The following is a 16,183-nucleotide window of genomic DNA, read 5'->3' as shown; positions in this document are numbered from 1 at the left end:
CCCTTTCATTGTCTATCCACCACCCACCTGCTTAATATTTCAATCAAAAGAAAACTCTACCAAGATAGCTTTTCCAGTCTCTTCTTAATGAAAACCACCTTTTCAGCAGCTGGGTCTTAAATTCAGTCTGGTCAGCATGGGGTACAAAAGTTCCTCCTAACTTTTTAGTGGTAATTAGGATCCTAAAGGTTGTAACATCTCTGTCTACCTTGTATGACTCTAATAAGACTGCTCTGATGAAGACAAAACGTGGCTTCAAAACTTTCAACTTGAAAACCTTATCCATGAGGCTGTTTGTAGCAGGAGTGGTATGTGACTGAATGATGATAATCGGTGTTACTTCTCCATTTTATTTTATATTTGTAGGCATAATTGCAAAGCTCTAAATTTAGAGGTTAAACTTGGACATGGAAATTTGTTTTTTTTTAAGTATAAGTTCTTTTGGAAAAAAGTACAAAATTGTTAACAGGACTTCGTGTTCTCAGGCAGGGTAAGTGGGGCAGATACAGAGAACTTTATTTTTCTACATTGTACATTTCAGTCTTCAGATTTTTATACTGAGCATTATTACTTTGTAACTGGAAGAATAAAAAGGCAAACATTTTAAAAAGCACTTAAGACACGTTCAGTGGATCTATTTTTATTAAATATGAATACTATAGATCACTGCTAACCAAACTGCATGTATGTTTTGAAGGCAGTCTGACATTCCTGAAATAAATGATTGCAGTGTGGTTACAAAATTTTATTTGCTGGTCAGTCTGTGCCTAGAATGAAATATTCCAAAATAATAAACGCTTGTAATAAAGTGGTAGTATTACATACTTTTCCTCCAGTGTTCCCAATTATATATGTCACTACTAATTTCACAAGAAAAAATTTAAATAGTACCTTGTGGGAGAAAAATCCCTATTAAGAGTATTAAATACGTGAAAGTAAACTTTAATAACAAAGTAGTGAGTCCTATAGAGAAAATTTTATAAAAATTTGTTGAAAGACACCATGAACTGACTAGAATATACCATATTTCTAAATTGATATTACTTTCCAAATATGTAAAGTCAATATAAATCACAAGATCTCAGTGAAATCTTAATGGAACTTAAAAACTTTATTTAAGTTTATGTGGAAGACTAATTCTCAAGAATAAGCAAGAATTTTTTTTTTAAATGGAAGTATTCTTCCTTTTGAAAGTGATTTATTAATATACTCAAGTAAAAAATAGAAGTAAACTAATAAAGAATAAAAAGAATTATAGGTACATAAGCAGAAACAGTCATGAGCTGCCTAACGAGGATACATTCCAAGAAATGTATCATTAGGCAGTTTTGTCTTGTGTGAACATTATAGAGTACTTACACAAACCTAGATGGCATAGCCTACTATATAACTAGGCTATAAAATTAATGAACTATTTGGCTATACATTTTTTAAAGTTAAATTCCTACTTCAAGTTATAAAAATATAAAGATAAATCATTAAAGTACTGAGAAAATATATAAGGATTATTTACAAACTAGGAAAAATTTCTCCATGATGACAGGAAGATTGGTGATTTGGAATTGGAAAAGAAAAACCATATAAAAAGACAAAAGGGAGAAACTCCAAAATTTCCACAAAACATTTAAAAAAGTGAATATACAAAAAGCTACATACAATTTAATTGTTTAGCAGAGCCAAATATAAGCAAATGGCTAAAAATAAGATATGCTAATGGAACACTAACAAGTGAAATAGTTGAAACCATGAAATACTGTTTTGCACCTAACGAATTGACAAACTGAAAAGATTGTAGTTTGCATTGTTTGTGGAAGGCAATTTGATGTCGAAAATGTGTATTTTCTTACCTAGCAATTCAAATTCCATATATCCAGAAGATAACCTATGGAAATACTTTTGCAAATGTGTAAAAAAAATCAATGTACAGTTGATGCAGCATTATTTGCCATAAAAGATTATAATTCATTCATACTACATAAGAGCATAAGGCCAATAAAAGAATGACCTTTCTACTGATGTGCAAAGTTGTCCACCATACTGTATGAGAGGTGAAAATAGGTGTAAAAAATGAAGGTAATAATAGAACTTAACAGGTTTATCTTAAAAACAGTCTCAAGAGTATTCAAGTAAGTTGCCACGGTGACCTAAAACTAGTAGGGCTTCAAACCTGGGCAGTGTGACTCCAGGACACACGCTTTTAGGAGCTAGATAGAGGATTGGAAAGATAAACTAAACCATTAATAATGGCTACCCTTAAACTGTCAATAATAATATGTGAGCATTATTTTGTCATTTAGAAAACAGGAGATGTTTTGGTATTATTTAGACCAAATTTCAATGAAAAGAAACAAATCACCTTTTAAGAAGTATTGGCCACTAGAGGGCATCAGATATTTTCCAACTTCCAAGCTAAAGGTTGTATTTGCAAACTCCCTTCTCCATTAAAAGCATTAGTGGTTAGTTTAAATCACTGCTTTTCCAATAGATCTACATGTAGAAATTGCCATTGGTAATGGAGGATTTTAATTAAGTATGCCATAGTTATCATACACAAAACATCAATTATTTTTGTTAATAAAAGTAATATTCATTTAGAGGAAAAAGCTAAAAGCACAAAGAAAGACCATTAAAATCACATATAATCTCTCCAGCAAAGATAGCCACTATTAATATTTTAGTGGATGGGGGATGTTTAAGAGAGGGAGCTCTTAATTTGTATACTTCCATACTGTTATGATATGAATACATTCATTTTATGGTCACACAGTTTGAAAATGTGGAACATTTTATTATGTCATTAATTTTTTTTCTAAAACATTTTTAAGTTTCATGATATTCAAATGTATGCACCTTAGGTATTAAACTACAGATCTCTTATTAATATCTTTTGAGTAATATATCCAAATACATACCACCTTTGCTGAGGGTGGGATCAGGGGAGTATTTCTTTCAACACCAGAAATGGACAAATTAATCTTGTAATAGAACTGCCAACTTTTTAAAACCATGCAATAGACAATTATAGACGATAAGTTTTTTAGAGTCAAATTGATAAGGAAAACTATAAAATTCAACAGAAACCAGCCAGTGCGATTGACTGTTTCACTAAATTCAATGGAAAAAATGTTTTTGCATCTTATAGGTCATCCATCAAACATTTCTTGTAAAGAAGTGAAATAAAATTTACTGAAATAAAATTTAATGAAAGTGTATTTAAAATTTTCGAACTTTGTCTAAAGGGACTGGAACATGAAAAGTACAAAATTCACTTTTATCATCTAAGTTATGACTACGTAAAAACTATTTGTCAATATTGCCCAGTAATAAGACAGACCATGCTTAAGATCTGATATTGATAGCTAATAAGATCCTTTGGTAAATAATTCTGAAAATACCATTTGTTTGATACTGTGAAATACGGAAAGGAATATACCAAGGATTTGAATAGAAATTTGGCATGCAGATTTAGAGTAAAATTTAGAAGAGCCAATCCAAAATGTTTTAATGGAAAACTATTAAAAATTATTTATCCTTTAAACATTTTTAAATGTATAAAATATATCAATACACTCTCACTAGGAGTTATCTGTTTCCTCCATAACCTACATCCATAATTATTATATCAATCTTCAAATTTGGTTTCTGTGCAGTGAATGAAAATATATTTTTGAAGTAATGTGCCACCAGAGTCATTTCCTCAGATATGTTGTCTTCACTATATCTAGCACAGTTGATATGTACAATTTATTCAAATTATGTAATCGGCAACATAACAAGCATAAACAGGCTTGGTACCAAAGCAGACTCTTGTCAATCATACACTGCACTGGGGCCACCATGGGCATCCCTGAGAAGAATGCAGCTGTTGATGCTCAATGTGCTCTGGGAACCCACCGGTGAGCATGTTTTGGAGAGGGATCAGAGGCCACTGAGGGCCAGAGTCTGCTCTCTAACTGGCCGTCTCCCAGGCTGGCATTGCTGGGAGGGAGTGAGAAGTGAGAGCTACACACTCCCAACTCTTCCCTTTCCTTTCACATAGTGCTCTCAGGGCCGGGACCTTCAAGGACTCAAGGGTCCTAGAGAAATGCTAGACCAGAAATCAGGAGACCTAGACTTTGTTCCTAACTATGTGGCCTTAGGAAATCAAAACCTTTCTGGATCTTGACTTTTTTCATAAAATGATGTTGAAGTAGATAACATAGCCTATGGATATTTTGGGATTTTTGTTTGTTTTTTACAGAATTTGAAGTGCTATCTAAATTTTCTTAACTATCACAAATCTTTTGCCCACAATATTATAAAAAGTTTGAATCAAACCCACATAAAATTGTTCATAAAGCCCTGTGGGGCTACTATACAGTTCATCTTTACCTTGTCATGGACATATCAGATAGTATCTTTTAGTTGGCAGTATCTTTTACGTTTCCTTTCACATTAATTATTCTACTTTGTGTTCTGTTGTGTCTATGAACATATAAAATGTCCCTTGTCAGCAGATCAAAAGACTGGTGGAGGCTGACTGAGGACTGTGATTTTCCAACAGGTTACAAATCATTGGCATTCTCTCTTATTGTATTCTCAGGGTCATTCAACTGTTCCCTAGAAATGTTCTCACTGATGGCAGTTCTAGGACTACATTAGAGAAAGGAAAAATGTCCCACTTAGCAACATTAAAAGAGCACAGAGCCGGTAGCCAACATTCCACTTGGAATAGTGTATGACAGCTGACCTTAATACATGACCTAGACACATCTTCTTTTCAAGTGCAAGATAACTAATTTTCTTTATTAGTTTGTCCTGATTCCATAAAACTGCTCTGGGCAAAAACTCCAGAAACGAGGAAACCGAAGATAAATTAAGAAGAAACACACTGTGATGGGAATATATGTGGCAATGGCTTGACAAGAGCGTAGCCAGAGCTGCTGCAATTATTACAAAGATTACCGAGAATCTATTACGTGTTGAACATTTGATGTAAAGATGCTCCGCCTTTGTGAAATCTTGACACCTGCTTAGGGAGAGGAGGTAAACACAAAAGACAGGTGAGGGTACTATTTTAAGGAGGGAGAAGTCAGGTTGAACAAAGACAGTTTAGGAAAGATTAGGATTACATAGAGAAGGGGGTGAGACCATAAACAGAGTCAAAGAGAAAGGAAAACCTGGCAAAAGTCTTATTTCATATCACAAAGAGCTAATTTTATTAATATTTAAGAACTCCAAATTAGCACAACATAAAAGGAAAATGGGCAAAGCGTATGGACACAGTTCTCAAATGGTTTTTAAACTTAAGATGCTCAACTGAACAAATAACAACAGAATTAAACCGTGAAGTAATTTTCTTCTCAGGGAAAGATCAAAAAGTTGGATAAGAGTATTGGTGAGGATTTAGGGCGAGATAAGCACTCTCATCCACTGCAAGTGTAAGCTGCTACACTTATGAAGGTATTTTAATAATCTCTCTCAAGCTTTTTACTCAACACCTCCCCTTCTACAAGTTTAAAGATGTATTTACACATATGCAAAATGATATATACACGTACTGCTTGTAATTATTACTCATCATATCAAAAAGATGGGATCAATTTAAACAGCCATCAATTGAAGACTTTAAATAAGTTAGAGTGTATCACTTTGATATGGTTTTGAAAATAAGGTTGTTTCAGGTAGATAGGTGTATAAATGACAAATAACAGATGCACAGATATAGGAGAGGATTTTCTAAATTAAAAGAACTGTATAAAACTTTTTTAAAAAAAATATACATGTGCATGCAAGCGTTAAGTATGGTAGTAGAGAGCCAGCTATGAAACTAAAAATCTGGGAAAGTCACTGATTTCACCCCAGACCAACTTAGTTATAATCTGAGGAGGGTTTTAGAAACTGATTTCTAAAATCTCTATATTTCTCCAAGTTTTTTCAAATAATTAGGCTTGTTTTTAAGTTGGTTCCTATTGAGTCAAGTCACCCCATTCCATATTTGTGCAAGTTAACTTTTTAAGCCATGTGCACTTTCCCCTTACCACACGCACTCACTCACCCTTTTTCTCTTGACACTGCCTTTTGGGGAGAAACCAGACCAGCTGTCTTGCAGAACATAGGATGTGAACTTACTGAATGCGTACATGTCCTTCCTGCCCAGTTTCCTTTCTAAAAATTCATTTGGTATTTACTGAACAATATGCCAGAGTTAGGAACTGGGGATAAAGGTGCATAAACCAGGTTCAAACTCATAAAGGGGATATATTAAGCATGTTAAACAATTACATTACGACAGGTATTATTAAAAGACCTGTACTGGCAACATCGAGTGCCCAGACTCACCCCTAAGTTAGTTCATGAGGGGCAGGGGTGTGAATCAGGGAAAATGACTCAAAGGAGTGTTTGGACTTACACTGGCAGGGCAAATATGCACTGGGCAGGTAAACAAGGAGGGTTGCTCTCTTGTTGAGGAAATTACATGTTCACAAAGATATGAAACCCTGGCACCTACCAAGCACGCAGAGGTGTTCCTGGAGGTGTGGAGAAAATAAACCATAGAGAAATAGAATGGACTGTGAGAGACCTTTCATATCAGGTTAAGATGACCTGGTTTTTAATATGATCATGTTCACATTTTAAGACAACCAATCCACTTAGATTGGGGACAATGACACAGAAAGACAAATCAAGATCATGATGACTTCTAGTACTTTGTTCGGGAATGACATCAGGCTTTACTTCTGTAATTTCCTGTATCTTCTCCCACCTCATTTTCCATTAGAATTAAATTTTTCACAGCTCAGCAGGGAAAACAAGAAGCAAACTGATCAAGGCCCTAGTCCTTGGTTAACTAAAGTGAAACTTTTCTTGGTTTTTCATTAACTCCTCAAATTCTTTTTCTGTAGTTACCTTAGGACGACTTTTTTTCTATAGTTATCAGTTTTAAAAAAATCATTTAAGTTACAAAACGACAAATCACGTTTCATTTATATACTTCAGAAATATCAACACAAAAACTGAGCTAAGTTCCTAAGATTGCTTTCCCGATCTTTTCAGTTGCCTTTATTGCATTTAGAAATTACATTTGATTATGACTTAGAACTAAACCACTTTTATTTAATAACAAATTACTTTATATTTACTTTTGTTTCAGTTTCATCGGCTTTACCATTTGGTATTTATTTAATCTTTCAGAAATATGATCTGGCCTTTAGAGCTGCAAGATTAAAATATAGTTTAAATGAAGGCATGAAATTTTATTCAGTAGCTTCACTTAGCATCTTTTATTGTAATCTTGGTTCTTTGAAAATCTGTGTATTAAAATCAGCATCCCAGCTACCAGGGACAAATGCAAAAACTTTTCATTACATCTCCTGTGATACAGGTATTTTTATGCCCATTTTAAGCACTAGGAAACTGAAGCATCTAGTAATGTGTGGTGTTCAAACACGTCTGACCCCAAGGGCCTATGCTTTGCTCCTTTTAACCTCTAAGTAGAAAATTTCTCAACTGGGGGCGATTTTGCCCCTCACTCCAGTGGACATTTGGCAATGTTTAGTCGTGTTTTTGGTTTTCACATCTGGTGGGGGGTGGGAGGAGTGCTCCTGGCACCTCGTAGAGGCTATGGGATGCTACTAAAATACCTACAAAGCACAGGACAGTACCCTAACAACAAAGAATTATCTGGCCCAAAACGACAGAAGTGGCAAGACTGAGAAACTATAGTATAAAGAAAGTATTTCTCAAATTGTCTTCTTACAAAATCACTACCAGCCTATCCAGGTTTTTCCTGAAATCAATGTTTAGAGTCAATGAAAAAAGCTGTAAACCATAACCAGATGTGCATATATTTAATACATATATGCATGCACATTTTTGATGCAGCTAAAAAAACTCTGAGTTTATATTGTAAAATACTATGAAATGATCACAGAACTTTAGAAGTTTCAACCCCAAATAGTATATTACAAACTATCATATAAATGCACAGGAGAGTAGGGATATATATTCATATATATGTATGTTTGACATGTTTTCATTGACATGATTGTTTTTTTCGGATTTTTATTCTGTTTAATAAAGTATGCAGGGGAGGAGGAGGAAACCTTGACTCAGAAAAGCAGGAAGAATAGTGCACTGAAGCTTTATAAAGTAGGCATTAAAAAAAAAAAAAAGGTACAATGAAGAATGAAGCCACACCATGAGGCAGAAAACTACTTTCTTGATTTTATTTTAAAAGTACACAAGGTCACAAAACTAGAGCAAGTTCTTGGTTTTTTAACCATATTTTGTTCGTACAAATTTCAAAATCTGCACCATTGGATATTTAAGCCAGAAACTAAATATAAAAATCATTTTTTTTTGAAACTGACACCATCAATTCTCTACTTGCATATGTGAAGTGTCAAAATATTATTTTCTCAGTAGTACAAGTGCATTTATTACAAAAATTCACAGTTAGGGATGAGAATAAGTGAACTGTGGTCTTCTTAACACTTGTGTCATTAAATAAGTTAGCTGAAAACACAAAGTTCTTCCTTGATTGAAACTTTTGGTGTCCAGGACCAAAACCAAATCCAACTGATATCACCACACTCTTATATTATCAGATAGGATATTTTGTAAAACTTGGTTTTAATGGTAAGAAGCCAGATGCAGCAAATCTTTGCTAGTGTTTACTATCCATAAAATAAAAATATTTGCTGGTGTTACTATCCATGAGATAAACTATTTGCTGGTGTTACTAAACAGAACTGCAATTAACAAATTTATGTATTATTCTTTCCGGCTTCTATAATATTTATAAGTAGGATTTACACACAGTTATGGACCATATTTTAGTTGTCAAAATAGGCAAATGAGTAAAAAAATCCAACTGTATATTGCCTTTACTCCAAGAATACCCAAAGGCATCTGAAATAGTAAAACTTGCCCAGAACATTTACACTTCTAAACACAGAAATATTACAAAGATATATATACATATATATAATCTATAATGTCACAAGCCACTAAAAAGTTAAAATGATGCCAACATTTTCTATAAATTACTCCTTACATGACACATCAAAGCATTAACTACATAATATGGACTTTTCTGTTTACACTGGAATAAGGCATCTGAAAGCCCTAAACACTGTGGAGATGAAGAGATTAGAAAAATTTTTAAACATTCACATCTCGAATTTACATGCTGCACGCACACAAAAAGATAGACTGGTTATTTTAAGAAGCCATACATTACAAAATCTGATATCCAATTTCATGCAATGAGTTCTTTTTATATTCAATCAAAATGTTTACTTGCCCCTTCACTTGCTCCAAATTTCTGGAACTCAATCTTGAAAATTATCTTTTTAATGAAAATTAGATATTAATTCATACCAATAACCAAATTGTTTCTTGAATTAACCTCCTCCTGAAACACACTCAGACCATGTTTCCATTGTAACAATTCCATGGCAGATAGCCCGAATTTAAAAGAAGTCATCTACCTGGAGTAACTGGTCAGTGTAGCAATAAGATTTTTTTTTTAGGGGGACGGAGGGCCTTCTAACAGGGAATATTAGTAAGAGTGTCAATAAGAAAAAGAGCACCTATAAAATACATATCAAAGCACAGACCTATATTCTGTATGGTATCACTTCTTTAAGAGTTTTCCTGTGTAACTCTCAGCAAGACGGTGGCGAATCTCTTCTGTGAAGAAATGGTTTTGCCTCGAAGATGCAGTGCCGTCCTGCTCTGATATTATTTAGCTCTAATGGAAATGCTTAAATAACAATTTCTTGTTGAACTGCTTCATGACTACCAATAATAACTCTAGAACAAATATTTGATCTCTGGTTGAACTGAAACGATCAGTGGGGATGCTTTGGAAAGTCATCAGAACTATCTGTCTTTTGGATTAATTGAAATTTACAATAAGAGTAGCTGGAGACATGGCCTACAAATGAATTCTGTCCCTTAAACTTCATTACTCCTAATAGGTCTCTTCAGGTTATACAACTGATTTTTTATGAGCTCGTTTCTCAGATTGTAGGTGATATGGACCTAGACTGAAAGAGCTTCTGGAAGAGATTCTGATTTACTTATAGCTAATCCTAGACTAACTACAAAATCTAAGAGAAGGTAAGTCTTACATGTTCATTTTGTGTAGCAATTCCTAATTACATTGATAGCATAATCTTCATTACATGAAAACGGGGAACAGAAAGGACCAAAATTTTATTAACGTTTATGCTGTTATTATTCTTGTAATATCTTATAAATAAATTTTATTCATATAAATAAACCAGACATCTGGCATTCAAAAATAGTTACTGTTATAAAATCAGAAACGCAGTTGAAGAGTGTTGGGGATGTTGAAATTTTAAAATCTGTATGAATAGCACAATCAGTTAACTTACATCTATAAAGAACAGAAAAGAGGAGGCAAGATTGAAAGTGTGAGGATAGAAAGGTGTGTCACAGTGATGCATTTTGAGGAACAGTACCTTCACCTCTAAGCACCTTTCAGGTGATAGCTAGCTCATAGGCACCAGAAATTCATAATAAAAATTAAATTATCCAAAAGGCACAGAAGAAAAAGGTTAACACAAGTATAAAAGCAATATTATGTAAGGTTAAAAATCTATTTAAAAAATGCTTCCAAATAATGTAAACTATATGCTAATCCATTACACAGACATTCAGCTTAAATTTACCATTAAAAAGTGTACACAATACTTTTCCTAATCATAAATTCACGGCAATATTAATTTATAATGTAGCATGTACCACCAAAGCACACAAAGAGATTAACAGAAACCAACTCCCTACTAAAATCTAGGGAAAAGGTTTTAGAGCTAGTGAAATAATTTATTGCAGGCCTTATTTACTATAAACTGTCAGCTCATCCTACTATATCTACACTCCCTCACAATCTTAAGGGAAATACAATAAATTCATTTTCTTCTACTAAAACAGTATTTAACACATTTGGCAGTTAAGAGTATTCCTTTTACTCTTTTTCCTTTTCTTTCTTTTTTTTTTTTTTTTTTAAAGAATAAAGCACTTTCACAAAACTAAGACTCAAAATTTTCCAAGCTCAACTTGATTTTCTGCAACTACACAAAGACATGTTGGCCATACAATAGCAACTGTACATCCTCCCAAGTCTGAAATACAGAATTGATGGAGGACACCTACTAGCTTAAAATGTATTTCATCATTCTGAATCTATGAAGAAACATCCTCCAGTAACTACATTCAAGAAGGCAAATTTAGAATTACATGTTTCTAGAACGTATACCATGCAACGCCATCCAAAAACAATAAAACACTGAACCAGAAAATTTTAATTTGGAACCGATAGTTAGGGAATTCAATCTGTATCTGTCAAATAAGAAGCAAGCTCTAATTTTTTCTTATTAGAAAAAAGTATCACCTAAAGTAGAGAGCCAGTATGTAGTTGGGAACTACAAAATATTCCATGCTTGATGCAGCTGGTCAGTGTTCTGGAGACCGCCACGGGCCTCCAGGTATCAGATTACTCATGATCCAGAACCCATCCTCACTTCTGCCCAACTAGTATCACTGCTCTATGTGCTGACAGCAACTTTCCTAAATGAATCCGCAGATGCTCCTTTATTTTAGCATATAAAAGAGCTTACTATGTCCCTGTTGCCTGTAGTGGTCTATCAATTAAATACTTAAATCATTCATAGACGAGGTTTATGAATGACTTGAAGGGAAAACTAGTAATTTCTAGAACACTGTAGTGTTTTCTATGTTATTAGAGCTATTCTAGACCCATTTAGAGTTTTCCAAGAAGCTATAAAAACAAGAGCAAACATAAATTATGTAAGTATTTTTGCCATGAATGCTCCTTTATCAATTTGGGGGGGACTACTGAGTCATAAATTAATTGCAAAAGGCATCCTAAAAATAATGGCAGCTATTATAAAGTACCACTTCCAGATAATTCAAGTATCAACTTGGTGTGCAGGTTAAGTTCACCCATTTCTTCACCTATGATTTCATATTCAAAGTGCTACATGTTGCTTAAGCAATGACATTTAAAAACCTATAAAATCAACTTCTTAAAGGAAATCTGTTTTTAGGTGGTGAACTTGTCTTTAGTTACCTTAATGCCTTTACTATTTTAATATCACGAAAGCAAACTTTTGGAAGCACAGCTCTTAACAGGTTCTGGTTAACTTCTTTTGGATCTATTTTGAGGCTGGTAGCAAAATTTGGAACACAACAGGTTTTCACATTTTAAGAAGGGAAACGTGGAGCACACAGATGAGAAGCATGGAGGCTCTACGCTATACTATAGACCCGTCCTTGCTCTGTGCAGGAATCATCACGGGCACCGCTCCCATCCTACTAAGATTAGGGGCAGCTACCTTAGCAGGTGGGAGAGTCGGACTCTGAGGAGCGTGTTCGAAGTCTTCGCTTGGCACCTGGTTATACTGAGTCTTGGAATACCCTTCCATGTTGGAAGGAGACATGGACCCCAGGGACGAGTGATTGCTGCCAATGTAGCTTCTGGCAGTGGACGTCCGGCTCTTCGGAGGAGGCACGTCTTCCCTAGAAAGCAAAGATCCCAACACAAGTTCAAAGAACAAGTTTCTAGAAATTCACAGTTATATAACCTATGAATCATGGGTGGGGGTGAGGGAAAGATACTCTATTTAAGCATTAAGGATATAAAAGTGTGTATGTGACACAAAAATGACAAGTACAATAAAACACAAGGTCATGAACTTGTGTATCTGTCCCCAATTTTTTATTTATAGATTATCTTCATATATAATGAAAGTTTTTACAAAAATTATGATTCTATGTTGTCTTACAAGCAACAAACTTCAAATATTTTTATATTCTAGTATCACCAATCGAGATAATCTAATTACAGTCAAATGACACTTAGAGTTGATAAAGCACTAACAGCTATAGACATATTTCTACCCACCCCAAAAAAAATCCTTCTTGTTATGAAAGTTACTTATCTAAGACCTTAGCTGAAAATAGCAGATTTAAGTCTGCAAAAACTAGGAATTTAGGCATGATAATTTTTGTGCCCAAAGACTGACAATATATATATGAGTTACCTCTGGTACATTTTAAAAATACAAGTGCCCAGACTCCACCCGCTATCTACCCAATGTCAATTTCTGGGTGTTATTTAAATCATTCATTATTATTTTTAAAAATTCTATAATCCCATATGCCGATATACACTTCTAGTTACGATCTAAACTAGATAGATCGTAACTAGAATATTCTAAAAAATAAAATCATATTACCAATAGTTCTATGAACTGTGTCATTTGATGCAATCAGGTTTTTTCTTTTAAACCCCAACATCTGGCCCAGTTTTTGAAAATTTCATGCTTGCACTTTATTGGGAGAAGGCACAGCCTTGAGATAAGACATTTTGCAGTGGTTCTTAAAATAGGGTCCAAAATTGGAGGGGGGTTGGGGAGAGGGCATGTCAGAGGTTCAGTTGGATCTGCACACTTGAAATTGAAAGCAAAAGCTTTCAAATGTGTTGAGGGGAAGAGCTATAGCTTTTATTCAATATTCACAGGGATAAATGCTTTGGACGGTTAAGAGAACTAATGCTTTAGAGACAAACATATCCATCAGTCAACTCTTGTGTCACTTAATTACCTGATATCATGATGAACTTCCTTTTCATACTTCTTTTCTCTGCGCTTTTTATGACAGCAGAAGACGATGAGACCAATGAGCACTAGAGCAAGCAAAATTCCTATAATTGCTCCTGCAGTTGTCGCAGCTTTATTTGAAGCTAGAATAAAATGTTCATAAGAAAATTCTTTTTAAAAAAAAAAAAAGAATAAATAGTAGAAAAAAAACTATATTTACTCATGTTAATGGTAAAGATATACACTGACAGACTGATTTCATTGCATGTAATAATGACACATTAGCTCTTTTTGATCCAGGGGGGAAATCCACGAAAAAAACTTTCCTCTGAACTGTACAATCTATTTCAAGCGGAAAAGTGATAAAACCAGATTAAAAGATTTTAATATTTCCAGCTATTTTGGTTGGTATGTAAGAATATTCTAAATAGCTTGTGCTTATAATGGCTAAATATGGTTTAACAGTTGATTTGATAACTCTTACCTTCTTAATGTCACTATAATAATGAAGGTTTTATTAATAAAATGTAATTTTTCCTTTTCCTGACTTAGGAAAGCTAACAAGCAAACCACATTAGCATCCACTTGCTCTCCATACGCTCTTGCTGACTGAACCAAAGGGGGCTGTATAAAGGGAAACAAATGTTATCAGAACAGAAAAGATACTTACGAGGAACAACATCCAGGCGCAGGAGGCACTGATCAGAGCCCACTCTGTTGGTGACTGTACAGCTGTATGTCCCAGAGTACTCAGTAGTGGCATTTTTTACAGACATAACAGATGAAGTCATTTCTATGAAAAGAAACACAGGGAGAGCAAAACCCATTTTTGCAGGATTGTATTGCTAAGTGTTTAGTAAAGCAAAATCTACTAAGTTTGACAATCCAGGCAGAAGTGAGATAGGCTGAAACTAGGTGCAGAACATACTGCCAGGGAGACACACGCACCTGTCTCCAGAATGCAAACAACTGTGCCAACAGTTCACTTATATCAAGGCGAAAATAACCATGACCTCCTTGGCCAGGCACAGGGAGTCTCAGCTGAAGCACAGCTACACTGATTATAAAAAATATTCCATGCCACGAAGGTTCTGGTGCAGTAGGAAGATTTGCAAAACCTATCTCACCGCCCCCAGATGGATGAAACAAACAAAAGAAAGTCCGAAGTGGTCATATAGTTTATTAGTTTGAAAAAACGAAACAGAGGTGGAGAGAAATCCTACTTAAGACCAAGGGTGGCAGGAGGGTAGAGCATGGTAATCAGTTTAAACAGCAGGTCAACTATAACAAAGTGAACATTGGATTTAACCAATTTGTAACTTTCTAGTTAGTGCCACAGAGATGCTTGCTTTAACAGGCACACCGTGGGTAAATTACCCTATCTTAAACAGGAACTAGGCAAAATTCTGAAGATCCAACTCTTGTTTTAACTTAGCCACTAATTTATAATCATGAACATTTGCCATTAGTATTACCATCAATTAAAAAATCTATACCGAAGAAATCAATTATATCCAACACTGTGAAATTGTTATAAAAATATCTCTATATCACATGATACCAAGTTGTCATTATAAAACACTAATTCCCATGAAATCCTGATGGCTCTGTATAGAAAAGGAAAGGTACTTAGGGATTTAAAAATAAATTAAACGCATACACAGATTTAAGTACAAATCAGTGGCACATGGTATAATTATATAATCAGCGGTACCTGATATCAATGGTGTGGGCAGTTTCTTTGAGTTGGACAATTTTTGCCATTCATATTGCAATGGAAGTGAACCTTCTTTCGGTTCACACTTTAATTTAAAGTCATTTCCAATTTCTTCTGATCCATCAACATAACATCTTGTACCTGAAGGCTTAACTGTGAAAAGAAAATAAATTATAACTTTATATGAAAGAATGGAATTCATGTTTACCATGACTAAACACAAAGCATGTTGCACAACCACTGACTCGTTATGGCATGATCCTGGGTTCAGAACTGACAAGACTGAAAGACTGTAACATGCTGTCAACACATTTTCCTCAGCTTATTCCAACACAAAACAGCCAAAAATGAGCTCGGACAAGCAGCCATTGCATAGGGAGGTCTGGCGGCATGGCAGGCACAGCTGTGTGCTCCTCTATTCCATGGGGCATCCCTCAAAAAAAAGCAAGTGTGAAGTGGATCACACCACTTCAGACTCAAGGAAGCTTCCCCTCCATTCCTAACCTATTCCTCTACTTTATGTGTGACATGTAGCCCTCTTGGAGTGTGTGACATGTCACTTCCCTCTGAATGCCGTTCGCATGCCAATCGGGGAGGGTTTATAACAAACAATGCTGGTAACAGGGACAATTCACTTAGTACGGCAAAGACCAATTAATATTCCATATTTACATTAACCTGAGAGCAGTGTTACAAAGAGGTGTATTTGGGGCGATCTATATTCCAGGTCTCTCTGGGTGACTGTTTAGAGCAGCTATTAACCCCATTACCTGCAACTCACCCCAACACTAGATTAGTATCTTGGCATTTCATACTTTGGTTGAATTTTATT

The 16,183-nt window shown here is 34.8% G+C and overlaps 1 protein-coding gene across 2 annotated transcripts in view; it reads right to left on the bottom strand.

The window, feature by feature from the left end:
- The window catches only part of CXADR (CXADR cell adhesion molecule), a 47,918-nt gene that overhangs the window by 1,155 nt on the left and 30,580 nt on the right, over window positions 1-16,183 (bottom strand). The window contains exons 4-7 of one of the 2 annotated variants that reach the window (XM_039857328.1): window positions 15,349-15,504; window positions 14,305-14,427; window positions 13,639-13,777; window positions 12,369-12,552 (exon numbers count right to left, since the gene is read on the bottom strand). In XM_039857328.1, coding sequence (XP_039713262.1) covers window positions 12,369-12,552; window positions 13,639-13,777; window positions 14,305-14,427; window positions 15,349-15,504 — 602 coding nt within the window. Of the gene's footprint in view, window positions 1-8,191; window positions 12,553-13,638; window positions 13,778-14,304; window positions 14,428-15,348; window positions 15,505-16,183 lie in introns of those variants that run through there. The other variant, XM_039857327.1, reaches the window with a different exon arrangement.

Source organism: Pteropus medius, unplaced genomic scaffold, assembly GCF_902729225.1.
Source record: "Pteropus medius unplaced genomic scaffold, Ma_sr-lr_union100, whole genome shotgun sequence".
In the NCBI taxonomy this organism is placed as follows: Eukaryota; Metazoa; Chordata; class Mammalia; order Chiroptera; family Pteropodidae; genus Pteropus; species Pteropus medius.
The sequence above is the reverse complement of the archived record's forward strand: the minus strand, read 5'-3'. Positions and strand labels throughout refer to the sequence as shown.